General features: G+C 41.2%; 1 protein-coding gene across 2 annotated transcripts; it reads left to right on the top strand.

Annotated features, from left to right (window-relative positions):
- The first annotated feature begins 55 nt into the window (after positions 1-55).
- On the top strand, positions 56-27,896 carry ass1 (argininosuccinate synthase 1). Of its 2 annotated transcripts, none has more exons than XM_058617512.1 (15): positions 56-342; positions 1,432-1,559; positions 2,949-3,017; positions 3,378-3,566; positions 5,844-5,900; positions 6,177-6,251; positions 7,021-7,091; positions 7,188-7,218; positions 14,120-14,210; positions 18,514-18,598; positions 19,268-19,332; positions 21,708-21,839; positions 23,791-23,947; positions 27,390-27,455; positions 27,569-27,896. In XM_058617512.1, the coding sequence occupies exons 2-15, from the start codon at positions 1,458-1,460 to the stop codon at positions 27,615-27,617; spliced, it is 1,239 nt and encodes a 412-aa protein (XP_058473495.1). In that variant the 5' UTR covers positions 56-342; positions 1,432-1,457; the 3' UTR covers positions 27,618-27,896. The 2 variants fall into 2 exon arrangements, with proteins under 2 accessions (XP_058473495.1, XP_058473494.1); XM_058617511.1 differs by having other exon boundaries at positions 60-342; positions 1,429-1,559.

The raw sequence follows: 27,896 nt of genomic DNA on the forward strand, positions 1-27,896 counted from the left end.
TGTGCATAAAGTTAGCTGTTGACATATTTCATCATCATGACGAACATTTCTCCGTGGTATATTTCTGTCCGAGGACGAGGGAGCGGTGATGCCGGTGTCAGTGTCAGCCTATGGGTACGACGAGAGTGACGTCACGTGACCTGGGGTTCGGTTAAAACCGGAGTCCACACGTCGTGATTCCACAGCCGCGCGTGCAGCTCTCTCTTCCTCTGCTTTTTTCCCGCCTCTCTCTCTCTCTCTCCTGCTGCTCCTCACAGACAGGACGTCGAAACACCAACGTCTCCGAACAACAACGCACACGTGTATATCATTTATCCCCGTGGGAAAGAAAATCTCCGTGAGGTAAGTGGAAACCCTCCCCCTCGTGGTTGTGTGTCAGTGTCCATGCTCCTGTGGTCAGTTCACAGAGACTGAAGGTTTGCAGTCAGTCACCATATTTTTTTGGGTGCCAAGTGATGGAGATAAGTCACTAATCCAGACTTCAACTTAAATTATCTATGTTAACCTTTCCTGTTTTTGTCTCCTGACCGTGGTCGGGGAACGCAGGGGAGATCTACAGTTGTTACGTGGTGGCACACAAATGACAGGCCGTTTGTTTGTTGAAGAGAATCCGAGTTTATTATCTGATTGCACGGTAACATCCAACTCTCTCTCCCTCTCTGCTCCGGTCGCCGTCTTCACCATTCATTCAGCGGCACACACGTAAAATGTAAACAATAACACACCCGTGCGGGCTCGCTCACGGGCCGCCCCTCGGGCGCGCGCACTACTCACATTCACACACTGAGCTGCCTGGGGTGCACATTAGTGTTAGACGCATCCTACAACATACATACATACATACATACATACATACATGCATGCATGCATACATACATACATACATACATACATACATACATACATACATTCATAATCAATCCATCCATCCATCCATCTATCTATCTATCTATCTATCTATCTATCTATCTAATCACCTTTTTACTGACAAAAAAGCCTGAGGGATGAGTTTCTTAGGGCTTTTTTTGTTGTGAAAGGAAACCTCAGACACAGCTCCAATGGTTAACCTGTAATGTCATTTATTCTCCCGAAGATGTTCACACAACGTCTTATTTTGTCCACTCAGCGATTTGTTTTGAAGTGTACGCAGCAGATGCTCACATGTAAGAAGCTGAATTGGCAATATTTTGTGATAAACTGCTTAATTGTTCAACCACTTGTCCGATACTTTCATGTCGGTGAACTGAACGGTTCATGAATAAAGGTGTTCTCATTTTAAACCGTGTACATAATAAGTCAGACTTTATCATATTATTTTGTCCTACATTAAAGGACTTTTTGTAATACAAAGTTATACATTAATATCCCCTCCCTGTCTTGGTTAGAGTAACTAATTTACCTTCCCTGCTGTGTCTCAACTTTCTGCAGCAGCCCTCATCATAATCATCATCATCATCATGTCTAAAGGAACAGTGGTTCTGGCTTACAGCGGTGGACTGGACACGTCCTGCATTCTGGTTTGGCTGCAGGAACACGGATACGAAGTCATCGCGTTTTTGGTAAGGCTCCACAAGCATTGGAACTGCTCTTCTTTGAAGTTTTACGACCCACTGTAGTAAAGCAGCTGATGCAATGAAGCATTCAGCCATGTGAGAGCTTCTGCTGCTCGTTCTCCTGACAAAAGGTCTACACACTCCTGCTTGAATCACAGGATTTGGCTTTAGAATGCTAGTGAAAATAGAAGGATTTGCATTCAGGCAGAACTGCTCTGCATGCAGCTTTCCTTGTGTCCTGTGGTTTTGTGTGTGTGTGAGGTGGGTGCTGTTTGAGACATTATGGAACATTAAGCTCCTGTTTGTTTAAACTGCCATGGAGGCAGGAAAACGTTTCTGTAAAAAGCCGTCAGAGTCCACTGTGCACTTTAAAGGCGACATAGCCCGGAAGCTCCAATTAACGCTGCGTTGTTTTTTTTTGTTTTTTTTGTACTTGCTCTGGCTGAGCTAATACTATGCGTGACAGGAGCAAGACTTCCAACACAAGAATCAAAGCAAATTATGCCGGGGTGTAGATCAGTTAAAAAGACTTAAAAAATTCTGAAAATGTACGTTAATCTCCAACATTTAGCAAGGAAATGTCTAAAATCTCAATGTTTAACAGAGGAGTCTGGTGGTATTTAGTGACAGCACAGCTGAAAGCCTGCAATCATGAGCGGCAATTCTAATTCTAATGATCCAGTACATTGAAAACAACTGCTTTACAAGTCACTAGTCACTAGTTTGTGAACAAAGTCACTGCAGTTTCATACAGCCGTGTTGTGATGACCCCGTCCGCGTTGAGGAGGTACTACTTGTAACGGAAAACCAACCAAACTGCATAGTCGAGCCGTGGCGTGGCGTGCCGTACTGTGCCGAGTCGTGCCGGGACCATGTATTGGAAAAGCTGACTTTAAACGACTCTCAAGACCAGTATTAGTCTCAGATTTACTAATATAATACCTGGTACCTGCTTCCCACTAGTTAGTCAGAAGTGAAGAAGCCTTTTGGATGAGAGGTGAAAGGTCTTCAACTTAACTCAAACATGTCCAGTCGCCCACAGCTACCTACTGAAGAAAAAACAAAAGAGGATGCTGCATTAGTAATTGTTGTGTGTGTCCGCATAAATGATCAGTGAGCTTTGTTTTTCCGACATTAGCATGATGTATTTTAATAGAACACTGAAATAAACTGTCATAGTGTGTCGAGCTCAGGCAGCTCCTACAGCCTTTCAGTGGTGTTCGTGTCTGATTTCAGTTGTGAGGAGGTTGTTGCATCTCCTCCACCAGCGTGATCTGAATTACAAGATGGTACATGCAGGAGCTTTGTTCTCTTCCACAGGAGAACTTAAACCAAAGTTCCTGCATGACTTGTGACATTACTGATGTTATATGTGAAAAAATGTCTGTTTCTCAGGCCAACATCGGGCAAGATGAAGATTTTGACGCGGCTCGGAAAAAGGCAGAAAACCTTGGCGCAAAAAAGGTGAGAATGGTAGAATGATGAAATGTACTGCAAAAAGATGTTTGGACTCTAACAGACCTGAGCTGTTAGAATATTATTTATGAACTTTATCAATCATGTGTCATGTTTTACATGATTTCGTAATATAAGTAAATATTAATTTCAATGTTGGAGAACTTGGTGGTTTTTAGTGAGTAAGTACAATGTCAGATTAGTATAATGTAATTAAACAAACAAAGAAACATCTCCGGCATTCATATCACATGCTTATGAGTAGCAGACAAGCATCAGTTATCTTTTGCTAGAGGGTGAAGATGTGAAAATAAGTCCAAAAAGACTTACCCAAAAAGCTCCGTGTCCTTCCCTGTGTTCCTTTTGTAGGTTTTCATTGAAGACCTGCGTGCAGAGTTTGTTGAGGACTTCATCTGGCCCGCAGTCCAGGCCAACGCTGTGTACGAGGACCGGTACCTGCTGGGCACTTCAATAGCACGTCCCTGCATTGCTCGCAGTCAGGTTGAAATTGCACGCAGGGAGGGCGCCCAGTTTGTCTCCCATGGTGCCACAGGAAAGGTAAACTAGACACAGACAACGACAACTGTACTACACTGTGAGGGCCCAATTTGCCCCAATTCTGCCAACATGGCCAACTCCCTGTAGCCTGGATTTCCTTTTTATGAATTTTTAAAAATGATTTTATTGGTTGTTACAGTCAATGTGTCTGTGAGGATTCCATCTACTTAATCTATTTTTCTTAACAAGCCTCTGTCCATAGACTGAAAATTAGAATTCAGGCCATGTGTTATCAGGGTTGAACATTAACCTTTTTCAACCAAAGAACAACAGTTGGTCAACGATCTGCTGACCCAGGAGACAAAAGGGATTAAACAAAAATAGCCGAAATTCTATTATGTCATTTTCATAAATACCATGTACACTTTGTCATTTTTACTGTCAATTCAAACAGCACTATAGTCTTGATTTACACATTTATTGTGATTTTGAAAATGAACGATAAATGAAGTATTGCAAATTGTTTTCCGGTGACTGGAAAATGGTTGAAAACATATTAGTTATGTCAGTTTATCAAGTTATATAATATTTATGAGAATAAGTTGGAGTAAGACTTAGGTGTCAGGACGAATTATTGACTAATCAATATTAACTAAGTTAGTACTAACTAGAAGAAACTAGCACAGTACTTACTCTTTTATCTATAAGATTAAATAGACAGCAGGTATATTCTAAAGAAACCTCTTTATTCAAAGGTGAACATATCTGGAACAAATAGATTCCAGATATGTTCACCTTTGAATAAAGAGGTTTCTTTAGAATATAGGAAACATGCAGATAACGTCTTCTATATGGATCTTACACATGTGGGTTGTAAATGTACCAATAAACCGTAACGTGTACAATATTTTATATACTTTTGTATTCATAAAAATCCACATAAACTGGTTGCATGAGAAGTTGGTTGACTTTTTTGTTAATTGCCCCTGAGCAATTTTATTTTATTATTTAAAATCATTTCTGTTTAACTATGACAAAGAACATGAAGAACAAATAAGAACCCTGTGAGTTATGAACACAGAAAGTGGGAATGAAAAACAAACCAAGAAACTGCGAATGTCAGACATCTGATTTCCTGTGTACTGAACTGACCTAGAAATAAAAAGCTTTTGTCATCATTTAACTAGATCATATTTTGCAGCCATGGTCAGTGTGTATTAAAAAGATTAACAGGCTATAAAAACATTAAAAGTGTAGGCACTAAAATTGTTTAATTTTGCAGCTCATGTACACTGAGCAGACCTGCGGGGAGAGAAGCCGAGTTAGTCAGTGATTGATAGTAGCTAGAGATGATCCCCTTCTCATAATTTGTTCTCTCCATTTTAACTCCAGCTTGTGTGAATAGACTGACAAACTCTCCTCAACGTGCCTTGATCACATTGAAATTACAGGTGGTGAGAGATATGAACTTAAGTAAAGCTCAAAATTCACTTCCTGAATGGTAGCAGTTCCCACATGTTCACTCTGAGTGAGTCGATTTTAACTCACTCTGTGAGACGCTGCATTCACTGGCCCTTCTTTGTTTTTGATAAAAAGAGCATGCAGCCTCGCTGTGACATCCTTTTAGTAATATCACACTAATATCACAAACTGAAAATTGTTTATTCCAATGTGATTGAATAAAAAAATCCTAACCATATAATCAGTCATCATAAAATATTATAATGTTTGTTATTCAAACCCTTTACAGTTGTTTCTGTATTACTTCTTGACTGACACTTAAAATGTGTAAGTCCATATTTTGCCTGTAGGTGGAGACAAACACCACATTGTGACATAACATGACAGACCTTCATTTGGGCTGAAGAATACATCAGTTTTTATTTGAAAAGTGTAGTTTGAAACAATGCAATGAGCAAATCACGTTCTTGAATGCAATGAATTGCTCTATTTTTCAATTGTTCTGCGTTCTAAAGGTGTAACACTAACCTGTTGGAACATTTACATACATTTAAATGTGTCCATTTGTGCTGTAATAACTGAACTAAAGCTTTATTTAATAAAACAATTATGCTGTAGATTTTACCCAAATTATTCAGCTCTAACCTCCAGTGTTATCTCATAATCATCTTCAGCTGAATCTGAGCTATTGCTTCTATTGTATTGATTGGTTTCAATAAACAGGAACTGTGCATTAACATTTTTGTTAATGTGCCAGAGGTAGACAAGATGCTATTTTTCATCTGTAGTCCTTGGACAGATGTAGTGATGAAATCGACTCCACTCAAGCACTAGTGTCTTTAACTCTACTTTAAGACTTTCTTTTATGTTTTTCAGGGCAACGACCAGATCCGTTTTGAGCTCACATGCTACGCCCTGTACCCTGAGGTGAAGGTAAGTTTGGATCTTACTCAACATACTAAACTGCTCTTTGTTTCTGCACTATACAGTGTTTTAATAAGTTTAGAGTAAATGTTTATGTTAATTTTCAAATGTTATGCTTTATTTTAGTATCTCTCTCTCTCTTTATTACTGTTTTTGTTCAAATAGTAAATTTGAAAATGTCCAAATATGAAATGTTATTTAGTTTTCATGTAAAGCACACTGGGTTGCCCTTGTGTATGAAATGTGCTGTACAAATAAAGCTGCCTTGCCTTGCATTGCCTTCAGATCATTGCACCGTGGAGGATCCCTGAATTCTACAATCGCTTCAAGGGAAGAACAGACCTGATGGAATATGCACAGGTAACAGACACCTGTGAAGTAATGTTTTTACCACAGTTATTATTATTATTATGTATGCTCTACTAAAGTGGCAGGAGTGTTTGTTCTTCTGCTGCTGTACGTTGCTGCCATGTGATTGGCTGATGAGAAACTATTGAATTGGTGTACCTAATAAAGTGGTAGAATGACTCATTTATCATCTGATAAAATAAGGACACAGGTCTTTATAGATTTTTGTTTTACTCATTGAATACTCACACGTGCCGTATATGAGCTTGAGCTTTAATTTGATTTATGGTTTTTGCGTAGTTTTTATTTTCTTGTTCAGTATCGATATTCTATATGTGTCTCTTGTGTTATTTAACACAATTTCTCCACAGGGGTCAATAAAACCTTCTCTTTTTTTATGTGCTTAAAAAAGAACATTTAAAACCAAGCACTTATGTGTATACTGAATTTAGTTTCAGTATAAAATCAGTTATCACACCCATACTCTTTCACACCCATGGTTACATTTAATGTCAAATGACATTCAAATATATTTCTTTTAGACCACACACACCCATCCAGATGGCGGGTCAGACTGGTTTTGCCCACTAGAGGGGGCTCATGATGTTTCATTCAACAGCTTAGCTGGTTTGTGAAGTTCTTGTTGAGAGAAGAGTGTCATAATTCAGCTGCTGGTCCTTCTGCTGTCACAACTTTGATCAGCTTCAATTTGTCAATCTTTGAATTGCAGTCAAATAATACATATTACAGCAACTGAACACCTTCCTCTGTCACTCTGTAGAAACATGGCATTCCTGTGCCCGTGACCCCTCGAGCACCCTGGAGCATGGACGCCAACTTGATGCATATAAGGTGAGCAGGACCGTCTCTTCAGTTCTTTCTCAATATCTTTTCATTTTAATTAGAATTCAGAAGGATGATCATTCTCTATACTGTTTGTCTACACAGCTACGAGTCAGGCATCCTTGAGAATCCCAAGGTAAGAGCAGTTCACAATCACACTGAGTCACATTAGAATGACACTGATACAAATAATCACTGGATAAATAAAAGACACGTTTATTTTCCCTAGAATAATAATTAACTTATTCCACTCAGCTGTACTGTATTTATCATGGGTAGTTTATAAGGATAGTTCAGGTTAATGGTTGTATGAGTAACCGTTATTTAATCAACACTGACTTTGCTGAGTGTGTGGTCTCATGGAACCTCCTGATAACTGGACACTTGCTCTCTGACAGGGGTGGTCTCCAGCAGGGACAAGGACCATTTTCCTTAATGAAAGGCTCACCTGTTAAGATACACTCCTGCTTTGTTAAACAGCCTCTTCCTGCTTGAAATTTGTAAACTGCTCACTTCCTGCCCCAAAGTTCATTGAAAAAATCAGCACACAGGAGCTGTCGTCTTCATTTGTAAGTTCACGTGTTATGTGACGTTTGAAATCTGGTTTTATCGTGGTGACACAAACCTATCATACACGGCGGCGGTAGACACCAGCAATGTCACTGCAAGCTAGTAAAAAAAAAAAAAAACTTTGGTTTTCTGTTGGTTTGGTTTGGTAGATTTTCTCTCTTCTGTCCCTGCTGGCAGCCATTTCACTGTGAGTGTGTGAGTGAGTGTGTCGATAATGCGTCAGTACCTCATATGAGCTTGATACAAACATCAGTGTCACTTTGAGATGAGAGATGGTGACATTTGTTGTTATGATTTAAGACTGAGCATATATTTAATAATCTCTTCCCACGCACACACACTATTTGCTGTCATTTCCACTAACCCAGCAGACAAAAGAGAAAACATTACTTTTTGTATCCTGGAATGACTGTAAAAAATAACATGGCGGTAAGCCCACTGTCCCTTCCCCTGACCCATGCCAGCACCACAAGCGATGATTCACTCTCCCACAGTGCCAGGGGTGAGACAGAGTTTGATCTCTGCTGAGGTCGCAGGTCAAAGCAGTACATACAGGTTGCCCCCAGTGACCCCCAAAGCTCCCATCCCTTGGTCACTGTGTCTGTTTCTGTGTCTCCTTACTCCGGGTCTTTGCCAGGCCCTGGGAATAGCCTGGGACACACAGACACTGACTTGTCGTCAGCAACGCTTCGACTAATTCCCGATTTCATGGGAGCCGGGGAGGGGGAAGGGTTAGGGCGTTGCGCCCAGCTGGGGCCTCCTGGGTTCCAGCCCCAACTCCTCGGGACTTTATTGTCCCACTAGTTGTGCTGCCGCGGGCTGCAACGTGGGAGGGGAGCCATTTCATCGTGACACCGTGACACCAAAATGTCACCAGTAACAGTAAAGTACAAAGACAGTGCGCCAGACAGATGAGTCCCCAATGGAAAGAGTATCGCAGGGAGGCGAAGGGTCCCGCGCTGCTCGAGTGGCGATGCAGGGGCAGGGCCACTGTAACTCACAGACCTCTATCTCTCTCTCCGTCCCTTTCCCACCCCTCCGCTGCCCATTTATTGGCCTGTTGAGAAATGTTTTGTGAAGAATGACAAGAACCTGCTCATGGTAGCATGGCAGTGTACGATGACTGTATTGTAAAACCGAATTTCATTCAGAGGTTTTGTGTATGCCCATTTACTCCATCCAATATTGTTTTGAAATTTGAACGAGCTGCAATTATGGAATCATTTTCAAACATGACCAGAAATCACTGGCTGAATTAGACTTTTACCAGTTTATTCCCAGTTAATTAGGTTAAAAGTAAATATCACAGCTACATTAGTGACACTGTGTCCACATTTTTAATTGATAATTAATAATTTCTAATTAAATGTATATGTAACATTCAGGATTTAAGCATTCACTGTCCCCATTTTTGTTAAGTTGACTATGGAGGCTTTAGAGAACTGGCTTTATGACCTCTGGTTACCTCCATGTCGAAATCACGTTGAAAATGCATAACCACATTTGTATACCACCGTATATGTGTCACTAACACTTGACCCACAATGCAGTTTGTCGACGCTTGACTCTGTACATGTCAATCACTACTTATTATTGACACTGGCTTAGAGTTCTGCCTCCAAACCTCTTCCTCGAAAACAATTCACATGACTGCGCATTGCTCATGTTATCAATCTAGGGCTTCTGTTGTTTTGATTGAGAGACAACTAGTGGCAGTTTTTTAAAGTACCTAAAAGTGAGTAAAAGTACAAGTTTCTTACCAGAAAAAGACTTTGGTAGAAGTTGAAGTCACTTTTTTATAATATTACTTCAGTAAAAGTATATGACATTTACTGTATTTAAGTATGAAAAGTAATTTTCTTTTTTAAAATTTACTTTTTTAATGTTTTAGAAGGAAGGTTGTGCATTAGATTCCCCGCTCAGCTCGTCTATACGTGTCCATGAGTAAGACACTTATCCCCACGTTGCTCCTGGCAGCTGTGCTGGCAGCGTGTGAATGAGTATGGAGGATATGTGATAGAAGATGTTCTGTATATGAATATGAGAGTAGCTGATTTTATCTGGTAGTAATGAGTAACAAAGATAGTTAGGGGAAACGTATTGGAGTAAAAGTACGATTTATTTAGGAAATGCAGTAAAAGGAAAAGCTGCTGGAAATATAAATAAAGTAAAGTATAGATATATGAATTTTGCATTTAAGTACAGTAACACTACAGATACACTACAACACTGGCTAGAAATTACATACTGCCCATTTACTATAATTATACCTGACCTAAAACAATCAATAATGCAAAAAAAAAGTGAATTTCAGAAACAACGTGTCAGATTATGATCCACCGAGAAGGTCATCTGAAAGAGGTCATCTTGTTTTAAGTATCTCCTCCTCTGTATTACCCTCTTTCACTCCTCCTGTTACAGCCCTAAAGGCTCAGAGCAGAGCACAACTATTCAAAGTCCCCGACTCCCCCACCTGTGGTACAATGGCCCTCTCTCTGCTCAACACGGCGAGATTAGAAAATGTCCAAATGGTCGCTCATATGTTCTCTTATAGATAAGACTCAGCGGAGTTCAGGTTACTCTACGATTACTGCTGTATCCTTCCTGATAATCCCGAAACCATGTTGCCTGTGGCACAATGGCCTGGTGGGTTTTGTGTGTGTGTTTGACTCACTTCAATTTGGTGGCATTCACTGATGTGAAGACATGCGCCCAACTTCAGCAAGATGCTCTCATGTCTGTACACTGTGCACACCTGAACCAGTCATTTATTTAAAACCTTGAACTCAATCACAGCCGACATAACCGTTCATGTACATCATCATGATGTACTGCTGTGATTGTGTTGGAGTTTCTTTAGGCTGGCACTTTTTAAATTTCTTTGCTTATTTCAAGCAGGACCCAAACGGATGACTTAAATGCAGAAATGTTATGTATTATATCTTTAATTTCAAGTTGAAAACATCAATTAGTATATAGTGTCGCTGATGTTGTTGTGATATTAACTTTGAACCTAATTCACAAATTTAACTGGGAGATGTCTAATTCAGCCAAATGTGACAGTGTTTGAAACATTTTGATTTTGTCATGTGTCATTTCCGTGCAACTCTTATATACTTATAAGAATAACTTAATTTATATAGCAGCTTTACCACAAGACAAGATAATCATAACAATATGCCACAGTGAGGATCCTGGATTTGAGAACACTCAGTGAGGCCTTGCTATAGAGTCTCAGAGGGATCAGTGCTCATGGGATATTAAAAGGCCCTTTAAAGCTTTAAGTATACATAATAAAATCTTAAAATCAATTCTAAGACACAGTCAACCAGTAAAGGGCAGTGAGGATTGGCGTTTTGTGGCCACATGTCTCTGTGCATGATTGACTGTACTTGCATTATTTAATTTCGCTAGGCTCAATTCACACATGCGGCATGAAATTTACATTTATCTCTATTTATCTTTTGTTGGATTCAACCAATATGCCAATTGTTAGATGTCCCTCCAGCCTCTGTCCATTTCCTCTTTCTCTCTCTCCGTCCCTGCACACATGAGCAGTCAGGGCCCAGCCTGAGGCAGCCCGACACTCGTCCTGTGTCATTAAAACATCACCTCTGTCTTAATTATAGCTTCTATCGGCGGTGCTTCCCCAGGCCCCCTCTGTTCTTTTGATCCTTGAGCCGATGGGCCACTGCTTGTGTTGACCAGGAGTAAAAGGAGCGTAATGCCAAGCCGGGCGCTCACCTAAGAGGAAATGAAAACTTGTTTTCTGCCGGTCGCATGGCTGGGTGGCTCGAGAGATGGATGAGCAGGCTGCCTGCAGGGGAAGGAAGTGGTGTTGTAGGTGTGTGTATGTATGCATGAGAATGTGTGCTTTGAAGCAAAGAGGTCAGCGTTTGCCATGTGCCTTTGCTGCCCTCAGGTCTGATTGGTCTGACCTGTGGTACTGCGGCGGGTGCTGTGGCGGGTGCTGCCTGTGTCCTGGCATCGCGCTGGCTTCGCACCTGCGTGGTGTCATTCACTTTATCCAAAGGGAGTTTAACATTAACCAACCCCCCCCCCGGATGTTAAGAATTTAAATGTCTCTCGAGCTCATCACGTGCATATCGTTTATTCTTGCCTCAGTTTGCCGTGTTTGCATTTTAAAGAGCAGGACAGACGGGAAAACACGGTTATTTAAACGTCACTTCCAACCCATTGCGCCAAAAATATTTGGAACCATTTGTTTCTCTTCCATCACCCTCTCAACTCTGCCCTCCCCTCCCCTCGCTTCCTCCCCCTCTCCCTCCTGCCACCTCTGCCTTTTTTTTTTTTTTGGGCCCCGTGGGCTTTGATTGAAAACCAATGAGGCAACTAATATGTGGAAAGATAGAAATTTACTTGCTTTAAGTTCATGCGTCAGCCCTCTCCTTTGCTGCATGGGCCTTGTTTAGCACAACAATATGGAAGAAGCAAAGGAGCTGCTCTGTGCTACATGATGGTGTGCTTCACGCCCCATTTGCCACCAATACCTCCTGCCCCCCCTTCGCCTTCTCTATCTCTACCTTTTCCTCTCTTTCAGGGCCACGGCTTTGGGACAGGTCCACCTGCAGGGGGTTTGAATTGAAATGCATTGATCTCTCGTTCACTGGAAACTGCCGTATTCCCCCTTTTTTCTCTCTCTCTGTGCAGCCACTGCTTGTCAGGCTGAGCGTGTGTGAGCTTTTTTTTTAGCATTTCTCAGTCGGACACTGCATGAATTTGTATACTCTTTAAAATGTGGTTGATTGGTGGAAACGTAAAAAAAAAATAATAATAATCGACATCATCTGTGAAGGAAATTTTAATGTTTTAACAAACAAAAGCCAAACTCTGCTTGTTTAAAGTGCAGTTTCACCCATTTGTTTTCCTCACTTGGTGAAATGAAGAATAAACTTAAAATCATTTAATTCCCATTCTATTACAGAGTTGGATGACATTTTTTTTTTTTTTATTCGATTTTTTTCAGATCGTTTAATCATAAAAGTCGATAGAAACACAGTAAAGAGCAGAGTGGGGCTTTTATTTTCTCTGCAGGAAGCGACTTTGATGTCAACTTTTTGTCAATTGTATTTATTTTTTTCAATCCTAACGTCCCCTGTCGATTAACACATTTATCTCTGGAAATTAGTTAAATATTGTATATTTTTTTGGGCGAATTAATGCTCACAAAGTGTGAAGTATTCCTGCGAGTCCACTTTCGGCGTTCACATGCTATATTGTGTTTTATTTCAAGGTTGTCAAAGACATGCACGTGTTTACAGCAGCATGTAACATCACAGGATACACTGTTTTTTTTGTTTTTTTTGTATTTAAAATGCAGACTGTCCCCCATCAGAGTAAAAGGCTTTTTAGGGTAGTTATTTCACCCCTCTCCCGTTTACTCTCATTTGGCATCTTTCAAGGCTCTGAGGCAGAAAATAAAGGAGAGGCAGTATGTGCGCCTTCTCAGTCAATTTTGGTGTTTAGTTAAAAGGAAGGAACGCGAATGCACTGCTCGTTTTTTTTTTTCTTCTTTTTTCCCCTCTCTGACAGGTGGGGAGCGGATGCCGATTAGTTATTGTATGATGATTTAGTGTCTGGTAAAGCTTTCCATTTAAATGCACCCAGTTATTTTGCATAGTCCCCCTGCAATTTGCCTCAGCTGAGGAGACATTGGCCACCATCCTGTCCTAATGCTATGTAATTGTCGGAGGGGGTGCCATCGCTGGGCGGACACGTCAGGCTCTTTTAGGTCCCAACTATGACTTGCTGGAAAACCTGGCTCCCACCAAGTGGAAAAACAGCATCTGTCAGTCAACCGGGGACAACTTCAGTGGATTTATGAGATGTGTCTTTTGAAAGTAAAATGGCAGGGAAACTTCATTCAGGATATCAGAGCTGTAAAAGCCGAACATTGGAGGAGATAAAGACATGGAGGGAGAAGGTCCCAGACACCACATGACAAACTGGGGGGGGGGGGTTTGCAGACAGGTAGAATATTACTGAAGACTTAATGTTGTTCTGATAGGTTCTGACATAGTATCAGGTGTATTTTGACCTGTCAAGTGTTTAGTGTTCATGGGGATGTGAGTAATTTCTTTCTCTTGCCCTTTCCCTTTCTTCTTCTCGGTGCACACCACTTTTCACCGCCTTCCCCGCAGTGAAGGGTCTCGCAGGGAAAATGAAACCAAATAGAGGAGAAAAATGGAATATTGATTTTCTCTTCTTTTTTTTTGTATTCACTCTACTCTTGATGGAATTTTCAGGTTTCTCCTTCTTCACGCATGATCCCCTCTTTTCTCCTATCCACAATGTCTCGGGTTTTCGTGATCACCTCACACAATATAGTCCCCTCTCTTGTCGCGCTACTTTTTTGATGAGGTCTCGGAAAGGTCGTGGGTTATTCATCAGGTGGATATCAAGTGTGCGGAACAGAGAAAGTGAGTGTATGTGTGTTTTTCTTTCAGAGTTACGCTCCTGCTGACCTGTACCTGATGACCAAGGACCCGAAAGACTCTCCCAACACTCCAGATGTGCTAGAGATCGAGTTCAAGAACGGTTTGTGTCACCTGTTGATTCCTCTGCTGCATGCTGTATTTGTCTGTAATGTCACAACTGCTTATTTTAATGGCAAAAACACTATTTAAAAAAAAAAAAAAAAAAAAATTTATTCTAATTTTTAGGCCCTGTGATGGACTGGCAATCTGTCCAGGGTGTACTCCGCCTATCGCCCTATGTCAGCTGAGATTGGCACAGCACCCCCCGCGACCCTCATGTGGAGGATAAAGTGGTAGAAGATGGAATTAATTTATTTATTTTGGTCTAAATATGCCAGATTGTAGACGCTATCTTATTTCCATCTGTAGTCCTTAAGCAGGTTGACGTTACACATTTAACCCTTAGTGCCCACGTGGCATAGATCCATGCCGCAGGCGCACCCTTGGTAAATTGCCGTGGGAATAATACACAACCCCTTATATGGACATCCTGGGAGTGTGTGTTTTTATAGGTCACATCTTCAGGCTTTTCAAAATGCGTTTTTGTCATTGAGTCAAAGTTATGATTCATTTTATATCACATATTTTCTTTTAAAAAAACGATATTTGTGCAGAAGTCACCAAAATATTATTTAATGTTCATAAAAACGAGCCAAGGAATTTTGAACTGTGACATGTTTCCAAATGTCACAAATTTGAGTACTTTTTCCTCAGGTGTGTTTATATAGTTGTTGAAAATTTAAAAAAAAATTATAATTTCATCAGATTGTCTAGGTTGTGCTGGGAAAAAAAGAATATAAAACACTTCATGTGTTCTAAGGGTTAACATATAAATACCCACAGCAGTGTAAAGCCACAGATAAAGATAAAACATAATAAAAAGAACAATGTGTTCAGAATATACAGTATATATAATAATGACAATGGTCTATTCAAAATCTGACAATTTAAAGGTCAAATCAGTGATTTGATTTAAATTTTTGAAAATCTGCAATCTTGTGAAATGCATTTGCTGCTTTAAATCAGTGAGAATGAAGAAAAGAAACTGAAAACTTTAAATTAAATCTTAAATGTCAAGATTAAAGTCAAACAAAATTTACATTTTTGTTTTAAGATAAATAAATAAATGAATAAATAAAAACAAATTTAATTTAAAAACAGAGTACCAAAAGCCTGTGTGACACAGAGGAATAGATGTTTTACTTAGCTTGCATAATACTTTAAAAAAACAACAACTGAATGATCACTTGTGGAAGTCCATCGTCACTCAGTGTCCACTCTTCTCCACGCTTCTTCATGTCACTTAACATTGATGATCATAGCCACAGGGCTACAGCTCTAATGTTGACCCGGCTACACTTAATCACCATTCCTGACCACCCAGACTTATCCTTAACCCCTCGCTGCATAACTTAGTCCAAAGCTGCCGTGTTTGGCCCCGGGCACACACACACACACACACACACACACACACACACACACACAGGCCGGAAGCATTAAGTCCAGCTAATACACTGTGGCCTGAGGGAGTAGAGAATCATTAGATATATCGCCACGAGGGCCAGGCTGAATAGTGGAAAGTGTCATGTGTTTGCACAAAGTGAAAATGGCAAGAAACATCCAGGCCTGGGGCGAACGGCACAGATGTCCCTTCATCCCTGATCAGTGGTGGTGAATGAAGATCACAAACATCAGTTGCCCGTGAGACACAGGCTCCTCTGATGGTGTTGACCTGACGGACGGCTTTATGAGCTGAAACGGTGACATGAGAGACACTTGGTAGAAAATGACCAACACTTTTTTATGTGTTCTTTTTAAGATCATGAATAGTTAAAGCTGTTTTCCTATATATAAAATACCTTGTAGCGCCCACTGTGCATCTGCACTGACGCGGTGTCAAGATCACTTTACCAGTTCCCCAAAGAAAATGTTTAACTATAAACCAAGCAGGCTGGCATCATTTCAGAGTGAATAAGGTATGCTTTTGTAAGACAGTGATGCAGTGGTAAAGCCTAGTCTGGTTTTGTGGGCTCACTGCATGCCTGCGCTCCATTTTCACACATATTCTTTGCCTTTATTGAGCGCCCTATGACAAAAGATGTTTTAGTTGTCCACACAAAGGCCCGAGCCTACTCCTCCCTCTGAGCACAAGATCGGCACAAGAATGTTTCATTTCATTCCCCCTCCCACCTTTTTATCCCTGCCTTTCTCACCAAAGTTTTCTCACTGATTAAAAAAGAATATTAAACGACATGAACCTTTTCCCCCGTCAAACACTCCATTCCCCAGTCCTCTCCCCTTTTTTTTTTTTTTATATTCTTAAAAAAAAGAAAAAATATCATCCCTCCCTCCTTTCATGCCAAAGAAGTAGAGAGAGGAAAAAGAGACAGAGAGGAAAAATGTAAAGCAGTAATTTTTCCTACAACTGTGTCTGCGCTCCCATTGTCTGCACTGTTAGGCTGCGAAAAAACTGAAGAAAGGGATCTCGGCGGAAAAAAAGGAGAGCCCTCAGCGGATGATGGAACCCTCACGATGGACAGAGCGAGGGGAAAAGAGCGAGCGCAGGGACCAAGGGCCAGCCCCTTCACTCCCACGTTCAGACTCTACCGTCATTTATTTGAACTTTTAATCTAATTATTAGGTATCGGGGAGGAGGGGGGGGATCCGCGGTTTTAATAAAGCACCGTCCATACGGATCTCTCTCCTGCGCTGAGAGGTACTTTTCCTCTCTCCCACGGGAGCCGCCACCATTCCCTGGGCCGTCAACAAAGCCCTTGTCTAAAAAAATTTGTCAAGTCCTTCATATGTCGGGGGTTTTGTAAACCGTGGGTGAGAGGCGACCAGGAGAGCGGCTTCTTCTCTTCAAAGCTGTTTGACTGACAACTGCAAGCATGCTGAAGGATGTAGAAGATGGATGTAGCGTTAACATAAGCAAAGCAGGGCTGGCAAATATTGATATGGTATCAATGTCATGATATTGTCTCGTCTTCATGGCATCTTTGGTGTCTTTTTTCCTGGTTACTGAGGCGGCTGCATGGGCTGATATTGAGGCAAATTCAATGAAATATTATGATGTTGAATTAAATATTAATTAAAAACTACACAGATTCAATACACAATGATATAACCATTTCCAATATTTTTGGTTACAGCAGAATTAGCAATTTGGTTGTTTCTCACTAGGGCTCCAACAATTATACGATAAATCGATTGTTAAGTTAATCGTCAGCTATTTTGATCATGAATTCATCGGTTTGAGTGATTAGATGATTAAAACTGGTAAAATGTGAATATTTTCTGGTTTCTTTGCTCCATAGAACAAAGAAATGTTTGAAAATGGAATCATTATTTTGACATTTTCGGACAATAATTGACAGATGAATTGATTATGTAAATAATATTTCTTGCACATGTAAATAATGTATATAAATGTTAAAAAGCCAAAGATATACACTATATAACCATCTGAAATGAACTGTAATTGAATGACGTATTTCAGATCATTAACTGCTAGAATTCACTGTGTTTTTAGAACAAACTTTTCATGAGCTCAGAAAAACAGCTTAGCGTCGTATCAAGATAAAGTGAGATGTAGCTCATATGTCCGCACATAACTTACAAATATCAAGGTATTATTTATAAGCACAGCCCTATAAAGAGATTATACAAAAGCCTATATTCTATTCTCACCACACACATGGATACACACGCACGCACACACACTCTGTTTGTTTGCTGCGTCCACCTTTGGCCTGTGTTGCTCATTGAAGATCTGCTATGAATAAGCAGATCCATGACAGTGATTGATGTGCACTTGGTTTAAGTGGCTTTGGGGAGGAAGCGTGCGTGTGTGTGTGTGTGTGTTAAAAATATCATCACAGGACGATGGGCGATGAATGTCTCTCGCACATGCGCATGAACACACAAACACTTAGTGGCAACAGAGGAAAAAATCCCAGTGCTAAAGAGAGCAGCGGCAACAAAGCTGCGTGTGTAATTGAATTAGGTAAAGGCCTGCCCACAATTTCACAGCCTTCAAATAAGCAGAGCCTTTGAATTTATTAGCCACTTCTCACCACCTCCTTTTGTAATGGTTTTCACTTTTATCTGACGACTATTGATTTCACTCACGGAGATAATAATGAGCACTTGTCGGCACATTTTGTAAACTCTATAGTCGGGTAGTTGTTAGTAGTTTCCAAAAAAATCCACTTATCAAGGCCGTCACAAAGTAAAAGTTTATTCTCTTAAATGTTCATTTTTGGTGCTTTCGGATCTTGTGTAGGCCAAGACGTTTCTTTAATTTCACTAATTACAAAGATAAATAAAAAGTATTCTCTTGGTGTGTCATCGTGATCTTTTAGGAGTTCCTGTCAAGGTGACCAAAGTGAAAGAAGACATATCCATGAGCACTCCGTTGGAGATCTTCTCACTCCTTAATGAGATTGGGTAAGCATTTACTAATTTATACAAAGCTTTATTTTCAAAACTGGACACTCTCTGCGTGATTTGTTAGATGTCCAATGTAAGGGAACTTCTTCGGTAGAAAAGTGTGTGAATATCTCTCTTTAAATAAACACTGACATTGTCAGGACAAAAACCTGGTCCTAACAAGGCGGAACCTCATTTCTGAAGAGCTAGTTAAGTGAAGGGCTACGATTTGAATTGTCCTTAGGTTAAGTTTAGGGTTAAGCATTAATTGGTTATGGTTAGGTTTAGGGTTAACACTTTGTTTAGGCTGTCGAAATGAATGGAAGTCAATGCAGTGTCCTTAAAAGGATAGCAGCACAAATGTGTGTGTGTGTGTGTGTGTGTTATTTTTTAATCCTTGAGTTTCCCATGACAAGTTTTGTTCTCCTCTTTTTTTTTTGGAAATCATCGTGGAGTTTAGAGTTGATGTGGCAGCTACCGTGAATTTAGTGCTGCTTCTTTGAAGACTTGTTTTAAACTAGATGTCCATTATCAGGGGATATATTTGAGGGATTTAGACAAATAAAGAAACATGATTTTAGAAGATGCTGTGACAGTTCTGTGGAAGTTTGAGAAGAAATGTTAAGATGTTTTTATTTACTCTTGAAGGCTTTTGAGTTTTTGTAAAATTGTCTGTCTTCCTCTTAGAGGAAAACACGGTGTGGGCAGGATTGACATTGTGGAGAACCGTTTCATTGGCATGAAGTCCAGAGGTAAGGAATTAAAAATTATTTTTCTATTTCTGCCAAATTAAGTGTGACACACTGACTTCACTCGCATTAACGACGAAATGCAGCGAGATGGACATATTTGTAATGTTTTAATTTTACATCTATTCACAGCCTTTCCTTTTGAGGTGCCGTCTGCAGCTGTCACGCAATTTGTGGATATTTTACTTGAGTGCTTTGAGTGTCACACTTGCTTCTCTGCTTCCATACAAGTGGGCTGAATGGCAAACACACACACGCACACACACTTTGACTCTGGCTCACCTGCAATCACTGAAGTTACTTTGATTCACACACACACACACACACACGACGATGTACACGCTTGTGTGTGCACTCTGTTGCATAGAGACGTTTTTCTTTCTTTATCTTTGGTTACAACAGGTAACTTAAAAAGCTCCTTTGTTGGGTTTCGACGTGTGCATTTCCACAAATACACAAGATCCATGCGCTGCACGGCCTTGTGTTATGCACACACACACATAATATGTGTGTGTATACACACACACACACGCACACACACTCCTCTTCCCCCCACGACACTATGTGCTATGATTGGCAAATTGACTTGCCAACAGACTGTGGCTGTGGCGCAACTTGGCAGGTAGAAATTGGAAAATGGGAAGCCCACTTTTCTCTCCCTTCTGCTGAACAAAAGATCAAAGCTTTTTCCTCCACTGAAGCCATGGGAGGAGGTGGAGCACAAGGTGTCCAAGTGGTTGAATAACTGCCATCGAGTGCACATGTTGGTCGCCTCTGCGATGGCAGGCGTGTGAGCACAATGGATGATGGGAGGGAGTGAATGGTGACATGTCATACTTATTTGTGTTGGGTCATATTTATTTTGTGTCGGGTCAGGTGGGCGGTGCGGATCGAAAATGGATTGTCGAGAATGTTGTCAGTGTGCCGCAAAACACTCGGCGTCCTGTGCCGCAGACAAACATTTCCCCCACCTGTCACAGCGCTGTCAAACCTCTGACCTGCGCACAGGTGACGGGCACCGGCGGAGGTGCCGTCGGAAGCGGCTCCTTCCTTTAATGATGCCCAGACTCCTTCGTGTTTGCCGCTGTCAAACTCCAAGACGGGGCTGTCTTTGGAGGAAAAACACTGCCGAACATTTTTAATATATTCACTTGTTTATTCAGGTAAAATGGCTTTTTATCTATTCCCGACCGTCTTAAGAGATATTTATCTCTTGGTTCGAGAGGATCAGCTCAGGGTGAATTAATTCCTGACCCGAACCCCTGCAGGTCTACAGCATGGTTAGCATACCTGCAGTAACCGTATAAAGATTAAAACCTCAAGAACCACAGGGGGCGTCGTCTCTTAAAGCTTAACTAAACTGCCACAGTTGGAGCTTACCCAGATAGCATTTCATTGTTGCTCCTCACTGTTAAGCTCACTCTCTTTTGGAGCACTTAAGCCAAGTTGTGTTGGAGGGCAGTTTTAACTTATTTATCTGATAGAGCCAGCGGAAATGTCCCTACGTGCCCTCTGTGGCCCGGGATCAAAAAGCCAGTAGCCGTTCTGGCTCAGGTGGCGTCTTTTGAGGCTTTAGACAATTAGCTAAGCTCTGTTTTTTTGGCCACCAGCCCTGTAGTAAGTGCTTCTCCATTTTCAGATCAGCAGCGGTGCCGGTGCCGTATTTGGAGTGACGCAGAGTTGAGTTGTGCTTCTCGCCAGAATGAGAGAGACTAGAAACATTCAGTGAAGGATTATGGAGTCAGAGGGACGCAGCGACAATGTGTAAAAGGAAAATATGGCACGGCTCTAACATTTTTTTTCACTTACTATAAAACAGAATATTATTGATAAAGCTCTTACTTGTGTTGACAGAGATGTCATGAAGCTTTTTTTTCCCCTGCCCCCCCCCCCCCCCCCCCCCCCCCCCCCTCACACACGCACATTTTTTATTTTTTTTTAGCTGACATTTGAGTGACAGCTTCATTTTTCCTGTCATCTACCTCATCTTTTCTCCTCTCACCCCTCCCTCCCTGTCCAGAGGGGGTAAATTGCAGGGTAGGGAGAGACCTGGTCCAGGCGCCAGGCTGGCAGGGTCCTCCTACTCCGTCATTTACCCAGGACAGGCTCATCCATGTTTTGTGACAGCCTGTCTGTCACATGGCTAATGGCTAATAGAGCTGTTTGCGTGCAGTTAGTTTAGGTAAATATGGCTTGCAGTTTGTGGCCCTATAAGTGGCCAGTGATGATGACAGCACCACTATTTAGAGTAAAATTAAGGTATTTTTGTGAAGGAAATTATATGTAGGATTTCAGTAATGTGTTTTTATTATGATTTATGTTTTTATTTATTTAAATATGTTGTATTTATTTATTAACTTGTTTGCTGTGTTTGTCAGGGATTTATGAAACCCCGGGAGGCACCATACTGTTACAGGCTCATTTAGACATCGAGACCTTTACCATGGACAAAGAGGTACGGAGGATCAAACAGGGACTCGGTATCAAGTTTTCTGAGTTCATCTACAATGGTGAGTCCTTAAAAATAAATTATATTTATTTAATTATAATAAACATATTGTTATATTTCATTTGATTAAAATAATAATATCGGCACTAATCCGTTTTTGTGGCAATTGTGTGGCGTGTTTATTTTAAACATGTCACCGTGCGCCTTTTACATAAGAGCAAAAGAACACATGTGTTCTTGTGTGTTGCGTACGTTTGCATGTGTGCGCATGAGCTTTTCTTGGCTCAGGTGTCTTAATCCTCCCTTCTGCTCGGTCTCCAGTCCCCTGCACCTTCATCCACATAATAGGATCAGTGCCATTAGAGACCGACTACTAGGCCACTTCAGTTATACCCTCCAGAGACAAGAGGCGAAAAACATACACACACATAACATATGCATGCATGGAAGGTGCTACCTTCAAACACAGAGCAGAGATTAAACCCGTGGCAGGTTTAAATCCTTAATAATTGTGCAGATAAATAACAGACAGCTTGTGGTGGGGCTTATTTTTAACAGTCCACCTGCCCTGCATCTGTTTTGCATTAATACTGCATTATCTATCAAAACAATCTTTCATCAGAGGCGATTGAGCCGCTGGAGTTCGTCTGATGCAGCGAACGTTGGACACGTGAAAAGTAAACAGCCACCATTACTGCATTCGTTATTAATTAATGTTCAGTAAAAATTAAAAAAAAAGGATACATTTATTTATTTAAGTACGGGCACCAAACATGTGAGCTCATAATCAAATGTATGTTCTGTATCTTGTATATTTTCTTGATTTGTCCCACCTAATTATTTTTGCAATTTATAAACAAGATTGAAAATGAAACCAATAGTCATAGTGAAATATATAAAGTGTAGTCAATGATTTATAAATATAAAGATATATATTAATGAGTGAAAGTTTAGCTCTTACGGTGACAGTGAGTCACTCACATTGAGACACAAAATCTCTTTGACTCTAAACTTAAAATGGGGCCTGTGTGCGAGCGACTGCTGAATCAGAGGCAATAAAAGCCGGGAGGAGTTGTGTCTTTGAACGTGGCCCCGGTGACGAGGTGGAGGTCAACCCGCTGATGAGAGGAGAACCCCTGCTGAGTGGGGCGTGTCTGACCTCTGCACGTACACAGACACCGACTTTGCCCATCTGTCTCGGAAACTGATTTGCAAGATGAGAGAAATGACGAGGGGAGGATGAAGTTTACCTGTGACAGAAACAACACCAGAGCACACAGAGAGAGAGAGAGAGAGAGAGAGAGAGAGACAGAGAGAGAGAGAGAGAGAGAGGGAGAGCTTCATATCTGGGGAAAAAAACAACAACAAAATAAAGCAATAGACTATGTGGACCCAGCTCTTTATGGAGGGATTTGCAGAGGAACTGTCTTGTTCTTCACTTGCTTAGCAAATGCTGTGATTTATCATTGTCTGTTCAGTATTATTTAAAAACTATGAACATAATTACATTCAAATATTGATCATATAAACTCTTTTTTTCAAATGCCATTTGATCAACTAATTAGTTACAGCATTAAATAAGGATTTTCTTACCTTTGTGTTTGGAACAAAGGCCTTTGAGCAGTCTCCTGCCCCCACAAACGTGTTCACTTTTTAAAATCCGGTTTTTAGATCCCTCATCTTAATTTTACTCTCATTGTTTTACTGTTAATGCAAAATTGTGTTGCCTTTGAGTTGAGGGAGACTTACAATTCTCAGAGTGAGAGTTTGAATTGCTCTTCATTTGACAATAAACATCTTTTACCATGTGTCTCTTGTTTTTAAGACAAATCAGGCATTTTAAGAGGTCATAGAAGGGGAAAGCACGAGCTGAGTTCCCAGCACTTGAACTGGACAGCTAGATCAGTGCCTGTATCTGTTGTTTATTTGTGATTAAAAAGAAAAAGAAAAAAAGGCCCATAGCGCTATGTTTTCGTGATACATTATGTCATTCCTGTGTTTTCTCGCCTCAGGGTTCTGGTACAGTCCAGAGTGTGAATTTGTGCGACACTGCATAGCCAAGTCCCAGGAGAACGTGGAGGGCAAAGTGCAGCTCTCCGTCTTCAAGGGTCAGGTCTACATCCTGGGACGAGAGTCGCCCAAGTCTCTGTACAATGAGGAATTAGTCAGGTAAGTTGTGTTTGTTTGTGTCGACTTCTTTTCGTTACCTATTGATTACATTTTCAGGTTAAAGCGCTGACTTTGTCAGGGCCGGTGGTCCTCATGGGAATTAAAGGTCTATGTGTGAGTGTGTGTGTTCTAGGTATTACTCTGTTTGCACAGTCACATTATGGGGACTTGTGGGGACAAAAAACAAGTAAAGTAAATGATTACATTTTAAGGTGAAACATGTCGTATGGTTAGGATCAAGTTAGGTTTAGGTTATGGTTAGGGCTTCACCTTCCTAGTAGTTAGGGTTAAGGTTAGAGGTTAAGTCATGGAACCAGACTGTGTGTGTTAGGGTTATTCTGTTAGCCCTCAAAAAGGGCTTTTTGATGTTTAAGACTTGGTTTTAGGGTAAGGGTTAGGTTTAGATAAAGGGTTAGGTATTAAGTTGTGATGGTTAAGGTCTAGGTAATGCATTATCTCTATGAGCATCCTCACTACGAATGCTTTATGTTTTGTGTTCCCTCTTTTGAACATTTTCTGGCATAATGTCGGGATTGTTAGTCCTAATGAGACAGAAAATACTTTCTAAAGTTCTAGTTAATGTAAGAGTGACGAGGTGAGTTGTGGTTACTGTAGGTGAAGGTTAGGTATTGTCAGGTCATGGTTAAGGTTAGGCTTTGGTTAGTGTGTCCAAATGCATGAAAGTCATTTCAGTGTGCGAAGAAGAACAGCTGCACAAACCTGTGTGTGTGTGTTGCCAGGAGTCACTTAATCAAAGTGTGTGCTTGTTCTTCCTTGACAGCTGTGTTTGGCTGCTCTGGGCACAGCGCAGCCACCCCACACGTCCACCAGTCGGCCGGTTGTTAGGTCGGCTCGCCCAACTTCTCTTATGACCTCCACGTCAACATATTAAACCGAGCCCGCCACACAAAGACATCAGAGAAATGTCAGGCTCAGTCCCTGGAGGGCAGCCCGCGGCCCCAACCCCTCCCACCACACCAGGCTGCCCTCTTAGCTGTGGTAACAGTGGGTTTGTTCAGGAGGCTGACCCCTCATGCCCTGTGGGCAGGCTCAGCACTGACCAATGTGAAACCCCTCCATATGCCATCTTCATTCAGTCACACACACACACACACACACACACACACACACACACACACACACTCCCTGACACCAGGAGTGAGAGAGCTAATGGTATTTTCAGCCAGAGGAGAGAAGTGATTTCACTGGGCCTGTTAGAGGAAAGTGTGAAGCTGTCATGCTTGTTAAGTATGTCACAGACATGCGAGGAGATATGTTTCACACAGTGAGTCGACCGCTCACTTTCTTATAAGATAAACACAGAACATCAAAAATGTTATGATACAACATCTTCAAATTAGTCAATATATCAGTAAGTTATTGCAATAAATGTCAGACATTTCAAGATTGAGTTTTGTTAAAGAAACCTGTTAATCTTGAAACTGGAGGAGTTATTAATAAATGTTATTGCAAATTAATGTTTTGCACAATGCACAAACATATTGATCTTTACGCCCACATCATTTTATACTCCATTTGAGGTTGTGGGCACTGCAGGCGTATCAGGAGCAGAATGAATGCTTTCTTTAACCGAGCAGTATGTATGTCAACCTTTTTTTTAACTGTGGAGTCACTCGGGATAAATTATGATTTTTCTCAGCCAGTTGCTTAGAAACTGTCACTGATGAAAGACTCTTGTTTCCACTTCAAAACAACTTCACCTTCCTGAGACGCACGTCTCCGCTCAGACGTCACACGAGTGCAGCGGCAGAAGTGTAGAGTTGCAGCGTCGCAATGTCCTCGAGGCCACGCACAGATGGTCACATGAAGGAGACCATTATAGCCGGTCCACACAAAAAAAAAGGCCGTCTCCGGCTCACTCGCACACAGTGACACAAAAACTTTGCGCCGTGTCAATGGAGACAACTGTTGTGAGCGGCCGAGCCGTGCAGCTTCGCTAGGGTCGTACGGCTGTGACGTGTCACGGACAGTGATACACCTGGAAGCGGCAGTCTCACATTTTCCACAACATGAAAACCTGCCAGAATTACACACACAGACACACACACGGACCACACTGGGCACCCTGTCTCTCCACAGGCAACAGTAAACGGCGTCATTAACACAGTGGTAACACAGACCGTCATCTGAGAGCGAAATGTCACCCTACTCACTGTCTGCTGGCTCCACTCTCAATTAGACTGCAGGGTTTCTTAAAGAAATACACAATATGTCACATGCTTACACACACACACACACACACACACAGGTTCGCACAGCTATACTTTGAGGGACTTGAGCTGCCTAAACAAAGTGTTATCCCGAACCTTAACCATAACCAGTTAATGTCTAACCCGAACCTTGACCCAACCACAATTCTTCAAAACTTAACCAGTTCAGGATCAGGTTTTGGTCTCCATGTGGACAACTGGTCCTGACAAGGTCATTGTTTATACCAGAAAAGGTCCTAACCTAGAACACACATACACATTCTTGAACAGTGTTCTCAGTGAGCACACTAGACCAAATGCATTCCCTTAACCGTAACCATCACAACTAAATACCTAACCCTAACCCACATGAACCTAAATAATCCCCAAAAGCCTTTTAGATTTGTGAGGAAGGTCCTTACAAAGGTAGATTTGGCACCTTCCACGGACACACTCACACTGAGAGTGCGTTATTCTCTGAAGCCACTCATTCATAATCATGTTCAGGAGCCAGGTAGGGAGCCTTGTATTGAGAGTTGATGATTTAGTTGTCGCTCTTTCTTTTTATAGTGTTTATCCCGTCATTTGTTGGCAATTTCCTCTTTTGCTAAGTGCTTCTGAAGAATGAGTGCAAGCTGTACGTCGGCTGCTGGGGGTGTCGCGGCAAGGAGAGGAGGGAGTGTATTAAGCACTGCAGGTAGAAACTGCTGTAATTACACGGCACACGGACACTCTTTGTGAGGCACTTGCTTTCACGAAAGGACTGAGGCGAGATGACAACAACAAGAAGCCTTAATAACGCAGGAAGGCAGCGGCACAAGTTATAGATTTACTTCTGTTTGAGAGAACGTGGATAAAGGCAGAAACAGTAGATTACGAAATCTTCCTGACACTTAGCTCACAGTTGATATGATGGGATTGTTTTTAAGTGGTTTATGTGTATCTTTTGTGTGCTTTTGTACACGGGCATGTTTGTCATTCACTGGTATTGATTCTTCATTATTCAGGACAAACAATGACAAGAAAAGCATTCAAGGGACAATCGAAGGGAACTCTTTCCCAAAAGAGCGGATTATCAATGATCCAGTTGTTCCAGATGCAGATCAGGCTCCGTGTCTCTCACTTCGCTGTTTACTCCAAACATTTCAATCATTTTTGTTAGCAGAGTAACTCCTTACTGTTTCCTGCAGCTGTTGTGTTCATACATCTCCTTACTTATCTTTTCACTCCAGCATGGACGTGCAAGGAGACTACGACCCAGTTGATGCCTCTGGATTCATCAGGATCAACGCCGTCAGGTTAGCACCCTCCGTACCTTCAAATCAACTCTAAACTGTAAAAAGAAAATGTCATCTATTAAAATGATTTGTCATTAACCGCGATTTTATTGCCGTCTTCTTTTGCTTCACAGGTTAAGGGAGCACCATCGTTTGCAGGGTATCTCCAACACCAAGAATTAAATGCAGCAGTCCAGAGGACCGTCTTCCTTTGTGCCCTGATCTTCTCACTGTGTCAATATATTGCATTAGAAGGTGTAAACTTGTGCCTTCATTGTCATGTATTGTTTTGATTTCTCTTTCTTAGTTGAATTGGCCGTAGGCCTCCTAATTGTCAGAATCTTAAAATGTTGTAATGTTGAGAAATTCAATGTCTTATTCCTTGAATTGTCTGGTTCTTAGTTTCTTTACTTTTAGATGAACAAATCATGTGGTTTAGAAATAAATTCATTAATCAATTAA

This window comes from Solea solea, chromosome 19 (assembly GCF_958295425.1).
Source record: "Solea solea chromosome 19, fSolSol10.1, whole genome shotgun sequence".
Taxonomy (NCBI): domain Eukaryota; kingdom Metazoa; phylum Chordata; class Actinopteri; order Pleuronectiformes; family Soleidae; genus Solea; species Solea solea.

Bases quoted from the DNA above. Each gene is read 5' to 3' on its own strand.
- ass1 (XM_058617512.1), top strand. From the start codon at position 1,458: ATGTCTAAAGGAACAGTGGTTCTGGCTTACAGCGGTGGACTGGACACG. The intron at 3,567-5,843 runs GTAAACTAGACA...TATGTTTTTCAG, and splicing joins CCCATGGTGCCACAGGAAAG to GGCAACGACCAGATCCGTTT. The intron at 14,211-18,513 runs GTTTGTGTCACC...GTGATCTTTTAG, and splicing joins AGAGATCGAGTTCAAGAACG to GAGTTCCTGTCAAGGTGACC.